Genomic DNA, 15,976 nt, shown 5'->3' with positions numbered 1-15,976 from the left:
TACTTTCTTCTTTTGAGGATGGGGAGTGAGAGAGTGGTTGTGGTGGAATTTGGCTGCGCAGCAGGGTAAAACCACCACAGGGCAGATCTTTCTTCCAGGAAGGGATCCTGGTCTTCACAATGCAAGAACAGGACTGCCTACTCTATTTCTTTGTTTTGGGCGTAGCTCACAGTGATACAGAGGTGGAGGAACCAGAGGTGAAAATCCTCCTTCTCCCTCCCAGACCTGATAGCCATGGGCTTTGGTGAGGGGTGCAGCAACAGGTTGGGGGAAGAAGGATTTGACCCCATCTCACTCCCAGGGAGAAAGCATTCTCCACATTATGGTGAATATCTTCCCCCTCACCCTGCCCCCAGCTATCTGCAGAGCAACAACCCACACTGAAAAGCGTTTGGGGAAATGGTTATGAGAGGCCCTACTGAGACAACAGAGGTCCCTGGGTTTCCTGTGCAGGTTGAGCAGTACCCAAAAGGAAATGTGACTTGCTCTCCCCACCCATGACAGCAGTGACTAAGGTATCCAGCTCCCCAGAGCCTAAAGTACCTGCAGCTGCAAAGGGGTTGGTCAGAAAAGGCTGCAAATCTGTGTAGAGTTGGAAGGAAATCAGCCTTCAGTGTTGAAAGGACGGGACATTTCTCTGCTGACCCAAAGTGAGGAAGGCCTGAACTCTCTACCTCACCCTGCAAATTCCTCTGGAGAAGCCTGCAATGTTCCTCTGGCTGCTGGTCATTACCTTTGCTGCAGCCCCTGAAGGTGAGAGCCCCACTTTTCCTGTGTCAAGGACAAGGGCATGGTTTTTTTTGCTCTCTCCTCACAAGGGTGGATCCTCTGCCCAGGACTTGTAGCATTTCAGAACTACTCTTTGCCCTTCCCTGCCCTTCTGCAGGATGTGTAGATATTGAAGGATCTAAGGAGGATGATCTGGCATAATTCTGCAGTGTCTCTGTATTTCACCTCATGGCATAGGAGAGCTGTCCACCAGCTCAAGGGCTGGAAGGGGTGGGACCCAAGCTGACTCTTCCTGACCTAGGAAAATCTGAGCTCTGTCCTCACATGGCACCCTGACCATTCTCTTCAGATGCCCAGCATCACTCAGCCCATACTGTCTTCTTGTGTTGAGGTATGGGAGAGGCAGGCTGGCTCTGGGCTTAGCTCAGGCTGAAGAAGGAGCAGAAGGAGGGTGGCCGTAATGTTGTTGTGTCTCCTCTTCACAGCAACTCTAGGAGATAAAGGCAGGTCCCAAGAAGGATCCCAGGACCACAAGGCCGTTTCTATGCCCAGATATTTCCATGCCCAACTGTAATGCCTGCCCCATGCATTCCTTCTCTGTGCTATCTCACTTCTCATACTGGGGACTCCAAGCCCACGGAGACAGCAAGGATTTGGGGAGAGAGAGAACAAGGACAGCTTTGGAGTTTTAACTTCTCTCTGTAAAAGGGAGAGGAAGGGGTTGTGGCCTCTCAGTATTCTTCTCTCCTACCTAATGCCATACCCTGGAAGAATGGGCAGTGTGTTAGTGGTGGGGAGCAACCCTGACTGAGGAGAACATATGAAAGTAGTAGGGGGTCTTTGGGCACCCTGCACCTATCCACTTGTTACTGTTACTGTTGCTGTGTGTTTCAGAGGTGAATGGTCAGGTAAGGTTCATGGAGGGTGGAGAGGGGCTGACAGAACCCAGATGGTCCATGCTTCTCTTCTTCCAGGCCTCTGACCTTTGGGCTTCACTTGTATTAACAGGTGCCTGGTGTGGGGGTACCATGTTTATCTTCTGCATCAACCAAAATTACTTCACATTGCTCAAATTGCTGTGAACAGGGAAGTGTCTGGTCTTGTGCATTCTCTGTCTCCAGGACCTTGCCAACTATTTCCACATATGAATAACTCCTGGAGCTAAAGGACTCTATTTTTGTGCACCCTGCAACCTTGGGACTGACTACTGAGCCCATGAACTTTCTCACAAATCTCAAAATTCATACCTGCCCTCTGTCTTTCTAGGTACCCTTTCCAACATAAAAATGGTGGCATCTGGTCCCAAGGAGGGGAAAGTCTTTGGATCACTCCCACTCACCTGCACTGTAATAGGAGCACCTTTGGATAACCGTCTCTATGACTGGAATTATGTCCGTCTGGCTCCAACAGGGGAGCTGCAATTTCTAGCATGGATCTATCCTTTTGGGAAAAACACAGGCTATGCCCCACCTTTCCAAGGCCGAGCCACCATCTCTGTAAATAAAGCCAAAAATAAGTTTTCCCTGCAGCTGCATGCCCTTACAGCCATAGACACAGGCACCTACTTCTGTGCCAGACAGCACACCATAAAATCAATGGAGGCAGAGGCAGCACAAAAAGTGGGAGGACTACTGTGGTGACAGAGCCCTTTCTCAAAGTGACAGTTGCCTGTACATGTTCTCTGAAATAACAGTGAAGATCAGGACTAAAAGATGTTGGATCTCCCAACCTATCCATGGCAACTGAATCTGCAGAGAAGTTTGACATTTGTAACAGAAGTCAGAAATAATATTTCATGTATGAGTAAGTCCCATGGGCAGCTCAATCCCCAAACCTTTCATACAACATAGACTTTCATCTAATTCACAGACTTCTCCACAAGCTACTATCACTGCCTCTTCTCCACATCTACCCTGGTGCTCCTTTAATCCCAAGAGAATAAAAGGAGCAGGGCACCCTCAGCTCTCCATCTCAGGGCTGCTGTGAAGCTTCTTGGGGCTGCAAGATGGCACATGGCACCTTCTGTGTGCAGCACAAACCTGCCCCAAGCTGCCCGTCTATCTCCTAAAGGGGGATTACACCCTTGTTGGAGAGGCTGGGTACCCTTATAGCTCTGGGAACAGCAAAGGTGGGTGTTTGCTTTTCTATATGCTGGATCTGGAGATTGGGCCTGAGCAGCAATAGTTTGCCGCAGAGTATTTAAAACCTCAAGCAGAAACACATCCCAGCACTGCCTAATCCTTCTTGATAGAGCTTCCTCCAGCCTGCTGTGGGTGGCCTCTGCCAGCGCTGGGCACCAGCACTGCTAGCCATACAGAAAGATTTCTTAGCTGTGTTGGTACTCAGTCCAGGTAAGTCATGGATGGTGTTTCTTTGTGCACTGATGTCTGGCAGTGAGGAGAATCTCCTCACCAGATTGACCCAATGTACTGATTTTGGCTGAAATATTTTTTTATAGTAGCTTACATTAGGCTATATTTTGGATTTGTGAGGAAAATAGTGTTGATAACACACTGATGTTTTGGTTATTGCTGAGCAGCACTTACCAAGAGTCAAGGTCTTTTCTAGTTCTCACACTTGGGGTGCACAAGAAGCTGGGAAGGGACACAGCCAGAACAACTGTCCCCAGCTGACCAAAATGATATTCCATACCACATGATGTCATGCTCAACAATAAAAGCTGTGGGGAATTGAGGGAGGAATGGGAGATGTTTGGAGTTATGGCCTTTTCTTCCCAAGTTGCCATTATGCATGATGAAGCCCTGCTTTCCAAGAAATGGCTAAAAATCTGTTTTCCAGTGGAAAACAATGAATGTATTCCTATTTTGTTTTGTTTGCATCTGCAGCTTTTGCTTTCCCTCAAGTCTTTATCTCAGTCCATGAGTTTTCTTACTTCCGGTTCTCCACTATCCCACTGCAGGAGTAACACAAGTCAGCACTTGTATGGCACTTAGCTGGCATATGCCAGGGTTAACACCCAACTTCTTCTGATTGATCTAGCTCTCCACCCATATACCACATACTCAGTTTAGCCTCTCTCATTTCCAGATATGCTTTCTTACGTGCAGAGAAAGATATGGAATAGAATAGATCTCAGAGTCAGTCACCTACAACATCCCTGGCATACCCATCACTGATAGCAGCTGAGCCTGGAGTTGGATCCAACACACTCTGGGAAATACCTAAAACCTAGCTTTGCTCTATCCTTTCTCGAGAGTCCAATGTAATGTTTAATCCTTTCAAAGCCAAGTCATTAACTCTGCAGATCCTTCTAAGGACCATCTCTCCCTGCAACAGCTGCAGACACAGCTGCATATTTCTGCAGGAAAAATTAGAATTTCTTTAGAAAAAAAGCATAATGACTGATGGAAAGAGCAGGACAAAAGAAAAAAAAAAGGGTGAGAAGGCTGAAATGTTATGAGAGTTTTGATAGTTGGGTACAAAACCATTTTCTTCCAATTCTTCATGAGGAAAGTTTTCCTTGAAATGTCTGAAGGGTAATTTCTTGATTTTAGGGAATCCAACAAGTAGCCACAGCAAACACAGTAAATCATCCCCCACTCCTTTTCTCCCCATACACCAATTGGACATGCACCATAGTAGAAATTGAACTAGAGTATAGTTTTTTTCTTGACAAAATGACTAAAAATGTCTTATTGGCAACTTGGCAGAACAACCTGGGGATCGTGAGGGACTCTGGTGAACATGAGCCTGCAATGTACCCATGGGAGTAAAAAGGATGGAGCCAGGCTTTTCTGAGTGATACCTAGTGACATGACAAGAAGAAATGGGCAGAAAATGAAATACAGGAAATTCCACTCAAACATAATGAAGAGCTTTTTCACTTGGCAGGTAACTGAGCATTGAAACAAGTTGCCCAAAGAGGCTGTAGAGTCTCCATATTCAGTACTCAACAGGATATGGCACTTAGGAACTTGGTTTAGCTGACCCTGCTTTGAACAGGGGTTTGAGATCAGACAGTCTTTTAACATGCCTTCCAGCCTTGTCCATTCTGTGATTCTATGTTTTCTGGCATCACCCCCCATCCTTCAAATCTTAGCACACCTTTACAGCAAAATAGGCAATGACACCAAGCAAAATTAACCTCTGATAAATATGCGTATCACAGACTTATTTTACTATGTCATAAACATATTAGAAATAAAAGTAGTTTGGTAGATGATCAGTCCAGAATAGTCCTAATATGTAAGACAAAATTAAACTGACGCTTAATGTGTTTGGGTATATGTGGTCTCTGACATTAAGAAAATGTCCTACCTTAAATCTCCAGAATTTTATTGAAAAGAAATCTAGAATAAATTTGAGAGTAAAGAGTTCTGAATATTCAATGTCACCAAGTATAGGCAATGTTCCAGTGAGAGAGGCATACCATTTCCTTAATCTACTATAGGAGAGATGCTGACAATGTCATTTTTAATTTACAGCAATTTCTCTGTGGTTTGATTTTCCATCAGTAAAAGAACAGAGGGGAAGACAAAATGCAGCATTCAAAAGACATCAAAGACGGTGTGTCACCTGGTACTGAAATGAACTCAGAAATGTTTTTGTACGACTATTCATTACTGTGTGGAGTAAGTATCACAGTAATTGAAGAGGACTGAACTACACAACACAAACTGACTTCCTGAAGAGCCTGCAGGTGTATAATATTCCACTTCCTCACAACCTCAGAGAACAGATTTGATACTGATCATGATGCAAGCTGTGGGACAATCACTATATGCCATGCTTGCTTTTTTTTTTTTGCACTCAAATATGGGTGTTGAGCTCAGGATAATTTGATTTTGAACATCTAATTGTCTGCTCTTGGTCAGCAGGTGGGGTCTTACCTGCCACAGTTCAGAAGGTTATATCTAAGTTACTCATTGTGTCTCCTTTGTAGCCATTAGAGAGAAAACCCAGGAGCTGGGCTTGATGTTCCTTTTGGGTCTGTGTTGGGTCTGTCTAGGATGGAGTCACCTTTCCCTGCAGCAGCCCACACAGTGCTGTGCTCTGCACTCGTAGCTGGAACAGCCCTGGTATCACTCCAGTGCTGTGTCTATTGCTGCCCAGTGCTGGCACAGCATCGGGACTCCCTCCAAGCCCCCTGGAGGCAGCAGGCTGGGGGTGGGCAATTGATGGGGAGGGGACATCACCAGGGCAGCTGACCTAAACCAACCAAAGGGATATTCCATAACACCTGATGTCACACTCAGCAATAAAAGGGGGGCTCTCGTGGGGGAGGCGGTCCTCCTGAACAACTGGTATGCGTTTTGAGGCCCTGCTTCCCAGGACGTGGCTGAACATTGCTCGTTGATGGGAAGTAAAGAATAACTTTTCCTTTCTCTCTGTGCTTCCGCGTGGCCTTGTTGTTTCTTTTGTTTCTTTTCCTCCCCATTCCCCTTCCCTTTAATTAAATCATTCTCATCTCAAACGTCGAGCTCTTTGTGTTGCCTTTTGTCCCCGTTCCTCTTTGAGGAGGGGAGGAGTGAGAGAGCGATTGTGGTGGAGCTTGGCTGCCCACTCGAGTAAAACCATCTCAGGGTCCCTTACAATTGTGTCTGTCCAGCACTTCTGCCTGGATCCCTCAAGTGCCAGCATGGCTGAAATGTATGCCCAGCAACTCTGCCAGGATGCCAGGCCTGTCTTGCAGTGCACAGACACAGAGGAGAGACAATGTGAATAAACAGAGAGTGAGTTAAGAGAAGATTTAATGAGAAAAGATGAGAAGAAAGGACAGACTGTGGTGTTCAGCTGCAGGGCTCAGTTAGACAAGCGTACTGACTGGCCCCACTTTACACATGATTTTTCTACCCTTTTCTACCTATCCCTCTTTGTTCCTCCTGCTGCTCTCCCCCCCGAACACCTCCATGGGTTTTCAGAGATCTGCGTTTCTGCATCCTCCCAGTCCAGACTCTTTCTGGTTCACAGGTCCAAAATTCAGGTTCATCTTCCTGAAAATTATGCCTGTAGCTTGCTAGCTTATCAACCACTGAGGCTGGGAGTTTTGTTTCTTGTTATTGTCTTCATTTTTGCTTTGTTATGTCTGTGTCTCAGCATTTTGCTTACAGTTCCCCTTTCTTTATTTCTTATCATCCTGATCCACAGATCTTCATTCAGACAACCGATTGAATCAACATTCTCATACTGCATTTCTTTCTTTATCGAGTAGTAAAACTGACCAGGTTTTCTGGTCACTGTCTCCCACCTTAGAATCATAAAATAAGTTGTGTGCTAGGACAGCCAAGGGAAGTGGAGCTCTCTGGTTGAGTTACCTGTATAAAGAAGACAGTACTCATAAGAGAGACACCAGGTAATCTTTCCATAAATCATAATCCCTGATATACATGCCATCAGTCTGGTATTCTGTCCTATTGACAGGGTAAGGTTTCCCTTATAATATTTTGAAAGGACTTATTCCTTCTCTTACCCGAGGGGAGATTCTATTTCTTATCAGAGCAATTGGCAGAACATCTATCCATTTAAGAAGTGTTTCTTGACATAACATCAAAAGCTGCCTTTTGAGGGTTTGATTCATCCTTCTGACCTTTCCATTAGACTGGGGCCTCCAAGGGGTATGTATGTCCCATTTGAACTGAAGAAATTTTGATAGCTTTTGGACTATTTCTATCTCATTAACATAGAAAAGTAACCACCTGTAGGCTAGGGAAGCCCCCTACCACATGAAACCACTTACTCTCTGAGCATGCGTACTAAAAAAGTAACATACTGTATCTTTAAATGAAAGCAAGAAGTTAAAAGACCAAACATGTAAGTGAAAGCTATCATTGAACCTGAGGATGTGATGATCTTGCATTCTGTAATGTATAAAATAATTAACTGTTCTCAGTAAGGGTGGCATGCGAGCTTCATGAAGTTACCACCTGGCATTCATCTCTGTGCAGACATGAAATAAATGAATGTCTTGATTCTGAGTGCTAATCAGCTCCTTGCACACTGGGTAAAGAACACCATTTTTGGGACAAGACTGACCGTGCCAAAAATGTGACAGGATAATCAGGGTCTTTCGGATATTGAATGACAACATGGCAACAGACCATGGACTAAGTTTGATATAAGTACCACACTGATTAATTAAGCCTGAGCAGAATGCAAGCAATCTAAGCATAAGGATAAGCAAACTGAAATGGAGAAGCTATTTACCGTGTAGTCAAGGCACTAATGTTATCTATGGATGAGCAACAATCAGGAAAGTTGTCATAAAATCATAGAATCATAGAATGGCTTGGGTTGGAAGGGACCTTAAAGATCATCTACTTCCAACCCCCCTGCCATAGGCAGGGATGCCACACACTAGATCAGGTTTGCCAGGGCCCCATCCAGCCTGGTCTTGAACACCTCCAGGGATGGGGCATCCACAGCTTCTCTAGGCAACCTGTTCCAGTGCCTCACCACCCTCTGAGTAAAGAATTTCTTCCTAACATCCAATCTAAATCTCCCCTCTTTCAGTTCAAAACCATCCCCCCTTTTCCTATCATTATCTACATGAGTAAAGAGTCCCTCTTCTTCCTTTTTATAAGAACCCTTTAAGTATTGAAATGCCCCATTGAGGTCTCCCCAGAGCCTTTTGTTCTCCAGGCTTAACATCCCCAGCTCTTTCAGCCTTTCTTCATAGGAGAGGTGCTCCAGCCCTCTGATCATCTTTGTGGCCCTCCTCTGGACCTGTTCTAACAGGTACACAGCTTTCTTGTACTGGGGGCCCCAGACCTGGATGCAGTACTCCAGGTGGGGCCTCAGAAGGGCAGAGCAGAGGGGGACAATCACCTCCCTTGACCTGCTGGCCACGCTTCTCTTGATGCAGCCCAGGATATGGTTGGCCTTCTGAGCTGCAAGCATACACTACTGGCCTCATGTTGAGCTTCTGATCTACCAGAACCCCCAAATCCTTCTCCTCAAGGCTGCTTTCAATAGGTTCTTCTCCCAGTCTGTACACATGCCTGGGACTGCCCCAACCCAGGTGCAGCACCCTGCACTTGGACTTGTTGAACCTCATTCGGTTCATGTGGGCCCACTTCTCAAGCTTATCCAGGTCCCTTTGGATGGTACCCCTTCCTTCTGTTGTATCAACTGCACCACTCAGCTTGGTGTCATCTGCAAACTTGCTGAAGGTGCACTTAATTTCTACAACTTCCGGTCTACAACTTCCTTGCGAGGGGGTGTGGAGAGGCGGGTGACCTAGTCTCCATAAATACCAGTGATAGGACCCACAGGAACAGTGTTAAGCTGAGGCAGGGGAAGTTTAGGCTGGACATCAGGAGGAGGTTCTTCACTGAGAGGGTGATTGCGCACTGGAACAGGCTCCCCAGTGAAGTAGTCATTTCACCGAGCCTTAATTTAAAAAATGACTGGACTGTGCACTTAGTCACATTGTCTAAACTTTTGGGTAGGCCTGTGCTGTGCCAGGAGTTGGACTTGATGATCCTTATGGGTCCCTTCCTACTCGGGATATTCTATGATTCTATGATTCTATGATTCTATGATTCAATCCCATCATCTATGTCATTGATGAAGATATTGAAAAGCAATGGCGTCTACCTGGGCATAGAGCCAATGACCACTACTCTCTGGGTGCATCCATCAAGCTAATTCCTTATCCACTGAATGGTCCACCCACCAAATCCATATCTCTCCAATTTAGAAATCAGGATGTCATGTGGGACCGTGTCACAAGCCTTACAGAAGTCCAGGTAGATGACATCGGTTGGTCTTCCTCTGTCAACTGATGCAGTCATTCCATCATAGAAGGCCACCAAATTGGTCAGGCATGATTTGCCCTCAGTGAAGTCATGCATTTGACTGTCAACATCTCATACTCTCTTTCACAAACATCTTCACCAGGCAACACTCCTTGACCAGCCAACAAGACCAGCCAACTACTCTTACAGGGTTGTGACCTTCAGTTGTGACCAACAAGCTGATGCAAGAGTGTCAGGTGTGTTTCTAGAAGGTTGCTGGTGTGTGGATAACAGACTATTATCTGGTGAATAGTTTGTCCATATAACCAAGGAGGGCATTGGCTAGTCCATTCAGGAGCAACTGAATGAGTCAGCAGAGTTGTTGTGTATCACCTGTAAATAGTCTATCAATATCTTTAAAGACCACCAACAGATAAATCACAGATTTTTATTGATTTATTTTTTAATGTGAATTGGTTATGTAAGTATGTTATATAAGTGTTCTATTCTTTTATTCTCCCATGCCATAACAGAGGAAGGGAGCATCTCGCCACGCATATGCATAACAAATGTATTCATGTGAATTTTATTTTTCCCTGGACATTATGCTTCACACAAATCTTTAGATGCTGTTCATGCTAAGAGTGCAGAATTTGACCATTATGCAGCATTTGATCAATCCAACTTGCACCATCCACAGCAAAATCCGTATTTAATAATGCCTCTATGGCACAATATATCTCTACCCAATAAAGAACAGTTATCAAAAGCATGATTTCCTGAGGTATTAAATCACCCTTAACCCTGGGCCACCCAGAAAGATAACAGCTCTAAAAGCCCAGAGTGAGCAATTCCCTCTTCTTCCTGGGAAATAAAAATAATAATAATAGACAAAACCCACTAAAATTAAAAAAAAAATCCAAAGTGAAAAAGTAAAGAAACAAACAAAAGCAGAACACTTCTGCAACTCTGAAGAGTTTTGCTTATTTCTGTAGCATCATACTCACACAACTCTTGTTTTTTCATTAGGCATTAACTAAGTGTTCCCAGAGCCACATTGTAATTCTGTATGTCCCAGGTAGGTTTAAATACCCACTTTTGACCCATGGTCAGATTCTTATTTGCAAGTCTATGCGATTTCTTTGTGTGGTATATCGATATACCTGTGTCATCTGAAATACTGTGAAGTAAAAAGGAAGGAAGAGGCACTTTTTGTAACTAAGTATATCATTGTGTTGAGAACTTGGAGCAGCACAGTGACACAAACACTCTAAGGCCTCATACAAAAACCTGGGACTGCAAAAAGAAAAATACATTTCAAGGAAGAAAGAAAGAAAGAAGGGAATGTGTTGAAGGAGCAAACTGCAGAATTTCTGTGACTGTTTATTCTGCAAGTTTATTGCTTATTGAATTAACAAAAGAGAAGAGGAAAGAGTTTTGAAAGCTTTGGCCTACATCAAGTTGTTTGAAATCTCTCTACTACAAAAATATTGTTCCCCCCCAGTTTTGGAAAGAAAAGTTTCTTTGGAGAGCTTTCATAACATTTCATTCACAGATCCTTTGGACTAACCGCTGTCATTTTGTTCCTTGATTTTATACACCTTTAATACATAGTGAGGAAATTGTTTCTGTTTTGTGACTATGCAGAAACACTGTGGAAACAGACAAGCTTGTATTTGGAAGTGGGATCACTTTCTCGGTTGAACCAAGTAAGTTCCATTTGTATTACTACTAATATATTTTGTAAGTTCGAGGTGGGGTGGACAAAGTGGAGTAAATATGAGGTGGGGTTGATTGTATGATGTTGCAGTTGAATGAGAATTTTCTGTTGCTAGGGATCTCTTGAACATGTATATACAAACAAGGTGTTCAAGTCCTCAATTTAGTTAACAAAACTTTTCTGGTATTTTGGCTCAGCTTTAGTATGAGGTAAAGTTTTTTTTTATTATTATTTTTGTTTTGTTTTGTTTTGTTTTGTTTGTTTTGCTTGTTTGTTTTTCATATGTGTAACACTAAGGTGCATGGAAAGGAAAACAGAGACATAAAGGGTTTCAGGAGAAAAATCCTGGATGGTCTATCTTCCCCAGCTTTTGTGTGGGAATGTGAAGCAATAAAGTCTCCCCTGAGCCTCAACCCAAACTCTCTCAGCCTGCCTTCATAGGAGAGGTGTTCCAACCCTCTGATCATCCTTGCAGCCACCTCTGGACTCACTCCAACAGGTTAATGTCCTTATTATGTTGGGGAATCCAGAGCTGAACACAGTACTCTTGGGGGGATCTCATGAGAGATCGCCACGGCCAGGCACAGGCTGTGATGCTGAAGGAGCTATAACTTAGGTGCAGACAAAATGCTTATAACCTCAGTTTAAACCAGCTCCCATGCGGGGAGATGAGAGAGAGTCAGCTCCAAGTCCCAGCAGCCGAACTTCCAGGACAGGCAATGCACATGAACATATCAGGAGATCCTGGATAAACATTTAACTGGGGATGAGCATTCCAGAGATCTCTTATTTTTCTCCTAGCTTTTCACAGTAATGACAGGGGTAGGTTTCGGTGAAAGCATAAATGCTTAGTACAAAGATGCTTTAAGGATCTACAGGACACTTGTTTCTTTCAGAAGGAATATGCAGAGAGAAGACAGTAAATGGGATATGTGGAAAGGCACTGAAAGCCTCTATTAGTTGCTCTAGTTTTATTCCTTAGCATGGCTCAGCATTATGTAGTGAAATGGTTTCATAACTTGGAAATCACTGCAGAGCTCACGTAACACTATTCATTTGTTAGGTCTAGAGACATTTCTATGCCTGGGTCAGGTTCCTCAAAGAAATTTTATGGAAATGTTGAAATAACAGAATCTGGAAAGAAAATTTCATTGGACCTGAACATTTGTTAATGAAAATTTAACTTCATCTTCTGTTTCAGCAACATTATTTTGTATCTGCAGGTAATCCCACCCAATCCCACTTATTGGAACAGTACTGTACAGTGGAGTATCAGAGTCCTCTCACTTATATTCTATGGTTAAGCCTTTTAACCTCATCAAGTAAAGATTTTTTGCACAATTAAACAAGGATCTTTTATCATGTATCATGTTAGAAACATATAAGACTGCCCTTGAAATAAATGTTCTTTTTAGGATGTAAATTACTATGAATTATTAATGAATATGATCATTTGTGTTGTATTCTTAAGAGCTCCCTCTTTTCAAAGTGCCTAACTTAAATTAATTCACATATAGGTATGAGTTTTGGTAAAAACAAGTTTAGGACCCTAAGAGATTAAAACCTTCCATTAAAATCCCAGTATGCTCCCTTTCTGTATTTTATCTGCTCTTTAGGAAACAGAAGGAAGAAGACACTCAGGTGTCAGGGGAAAACATGAGTGGCCTATATTTGAATTGCAGGTGATTTAACTGTCAGGAAAGTATGCAGAAATAAAGTTATTCTAAAGTTATGCTTCTTTTTCAGACAGACAAGAATATTCTACACCAGAAGTCATTGAACTTAAATCAAAGGAACCTAGACAATATGGCAGCAAATTGAACATAGCTTGTTTGGCAAGGACATTCTACCCTAAGAACATCAGTCTTGATGGTCCTGAGGGTCACATTGTATATGATATGAAGGCACCTCTTATCACATCAGAGGGGATGTACAGTACCTGGAAAGTAATTGGAGTAAAACCAGATGCAGAGGGGACCTGCAAGGCTGTGCACAAAAGGAATGAGACTGCAGCCAGCACAATCCTGCCAGGTACAGTGTTTATGGTACAAGCACAGACTGATTCTGGGAGATGCCTCTTCCAAGATACTTTCTTATTCTTTGAGCATCTAGCAGGAGCAAGAAAGTACAGTCAGAAAGATATTTAGGTGCTTAGATATGTTGAAGTGAGATATTCAAAAGTACATGGTATAGATGATCTTAATTCAATTACTTAAGCACCTGGAGTTTTCTTCTTTAAAAAAAAAAAAAAGGCGGGGGGGGGGGAGACAACCAAACAACAAACCAAAACAAAAACTCTATGTTTGTGAGTCTACCTTTATCTAACACAAAATCGTTCAAGGAACATGAGTGTACATGTTTGATAGCAGAAAGCTTGAAATAACTCATGAAAACAAAAAGAAAAAGAAAATATGTTTTTTACCCAAAACTTCTGGCTATTTTTTTTTCCTTATGGTAAAGTGCATTTCAAAAAGGGTAGAAAAATCCTCAACAATCTTGGTGGACTTTTCTGCAATCACATGTAGAAAGATATTCTTTCTCTTCAAATTAATATCAGAATTAATGTCTGCCCGCCACCTGATACTCCAATAATGCTTATCTACTGCTGGGAAAAGGGGCATAGATGTCCTTTCTGTAATTCTCATTTTATGTAGTTTAAATACAGTTTATAGTGTGTCTCAATCATTCAACAGAGGAGAAAACTGAAGAACTGGCAACAGTGAATGTTTGCAACATTACAGATGCTTCTACAAAAGGTTAGTTGCTTCCATCTATGATGTGTGGATTTTTTATTTTTATTTTTTACTTTTTTTTTTTTTTTTTTTACAGTATCAAGGCCAAAATCTCTTCCATCTTTTTCTTCTTTTGAAAACAGATGTCAAAATGGAAAAAATAAACATGCTCTTCATGGCTGTTTTGTGTTTGAGAGTCTTGCTGGCGAAAAGCATTGCCTTTGGTACGCTCATGACTATCAAGCTATTCATCTTTGAGGTAGGAAATAAACCATTCAGTCCCTGGGAACATAGGAGGGAAGGGTAGGGAGTGCAGATGATTTGGGTTTGCAACCTCCTGTAACCCCACAAGGAGTGATATTATCTCAGCTCTTCAGGTTTCCACTGAATGAGTCAATGTTTCCAGTGACTAACTCATTGGTTGTTCATCCGCAATTTGCTTTTACACCAGGCTAGACCAGAGCACCTCAGGTTACAACAAAAATCTTCTGCTGGCAGCTTTAAGTGGAGAAAGTCTGGAGAAAAGTCCGGACAAGTGAGGACTACAAAGGGAGAATCCCCAAATCCAAAACATTTGAAAAAGGGAAAGGAAAAGGTAGGTGGGAGAATTCTGAAGATCAAGTACACAAAATGACCAAAAAGATTATCCAGTTTACTCTGAATTCACAGAAACTAGGCATAACTTCAGTAAACAAACATTGCTCTTTCAGGTACTGGGTAAGTGAGCCAGCAAAGGGCTGAAGAAGAGTGGGAGAAAACATGTAACAGTGTAATTTAAACACTGTGGCTCAACTTTGCTACCAATAAACATCTAAGGAACCAAAGAAGCAATACCCCTTCCCAGTTCCTGTAGAACTTTGAGTCCCATCACTTCATCGAGGTGCTCTTCAGTTAACACCATCTGAAAGCTTTCTTAAACACTTAATGTTGTTGAACTCTTGTCTTGCTAAGTTTCATTAATCGTTACAACAATTTTTTGTTATATTTGATTTGTATCAGAAATTGTCTTCAACCTGCTGCTAAGCAGGAATACTTAGATGTCCTACTCTTCTATCCACTGCATTGAAGTACCCAAGTGCTTAGATAGTTTTGAAAGCTTAAAACTGAGCTTCATACTTGCTATGCTTGAAAAATAACATCTCTATTCGTATTACATTACTGTCTACAAAAGTAATGCCATACTCCAGGCTGAGAGGAAGCATTACATGGTTTTAATTTTTAGATGCTTTTATTAGTGCTAATTTTCTAGTGTAGGTGAACATATCTCCACTGGACCTGAAGGAACTCATGTTATACAGATATATAGTAGGATTTTCCTCTGCTCCTCCAGAAACATTTTTCTCTTTGTCAGGTATATAAAGATAATATTTTAGGTTTCTTAATAAAGATCAAAATAAAATTTTATTATGCTGAAGTGTTGTATGGTTTGCACAGTATCCTTACTTCTGAAAATTTCGTGAAAATTGATAAAATTCAACTGTCATATCCAGTGACCACTGAGAACTAGGAAATCACCTACCACATGATATATTTCCCTTAGATTAAAGTTGCTTTTCTTGGGTTTTCCACAGGATAAGAGAAAGACTGCCTGGCACATTTAAAAGACTTCGGGAGGGCTAAGCAATTTGGCTTTGCTTTTAAATGAATTTTAATTATTCATGCCCTTTTAAATTAGTCAGGCTCAAAATTTTTGGTTGTAACAAAAAGAAAAATAGTCAATATGAGAATAAGGAATGAAGGTACAGATCTCAGAAGGTGAGAAAACAGGATACTGACTTTCCACTTACCAGTACTGGAAAGGGGCCAGCAGGAAATCCTGTGGGCTGGTTTGGCAGATAACCTAGAAGTTAGGTTAGCAGTCAAAAAAAAAAAAACCAACAACAAAAAAACTACACACACGTCCCAGTTAACTTTTGTCCCAGAAGCTTCAAGCTGCTGCCTGCTTGAAGCAGAATCCTGTGGTTAAAACGAATGACTAAATCACACTATGCAAGAAAAGTTCCCCCTTGTTTTGAAAAGCACATTAACCACTTCCTGAGGGAAAGGGTACACAATTGAGGTACTGGCTCCAAAGCAGCAAGGCAAAATCTGTTTAATCA

The 15,976-nt window shown here is 42.3% G+C and overlaps 1 protein-coding gene across 1 annotated transcript; it reads left to right on the top strand.

Annotated features, from left to right (window-relative positions):
• The first annotated feature begins 518 nt into the window (after nt 1-518).
• Nucleotides 519-15,293, top strand: LOC118172261 (immunoglobulin epsilon heavy chain-like). The gene is made up of 8 exons (XM_035336061.1): nt 519-753; nt 1,996-2,328; nt 11,078-11,134; nt 12,892-13,176; nt 13,839-13,901; nt 14,021-14,136; nt 14,329-14,472; nt 14,588-15,293. The coding sequence occupies exons 1-8, from the start codon at nt 708-710 to the stop codon at nt 14,600-14,602; spliced, it is 1,059 nt and encodes a 352-aa protein (XP_035191952.1). The 5' UTR covers nt 519-707; the 3' UTR covers nt 14,603-15,293.
• The last annotated feature ends 683 nt before the right edge of the window (nt 15,294-15,976 follow it).

Source organism: Oxyura jamaicensis, chromosome 10, assembly GCF_011077185.1.
Source record: "Oxyura jamaicensis isolate SHBP4307 breed ruddy duck chromosome 10, BPBGC_Ojam_1.0, whole genome shotgun sequence".
NCBI classification, from domain to species: domain Eukaryota; kingdom Metazoa; phylum Chordata; class Aves; order Anseriformes; family Anatidae; genus Oxyura; species Oxyura jamaicensis.
This window is presented reverse-complemented; position numbering and strand designations above follow the sequence as displayed.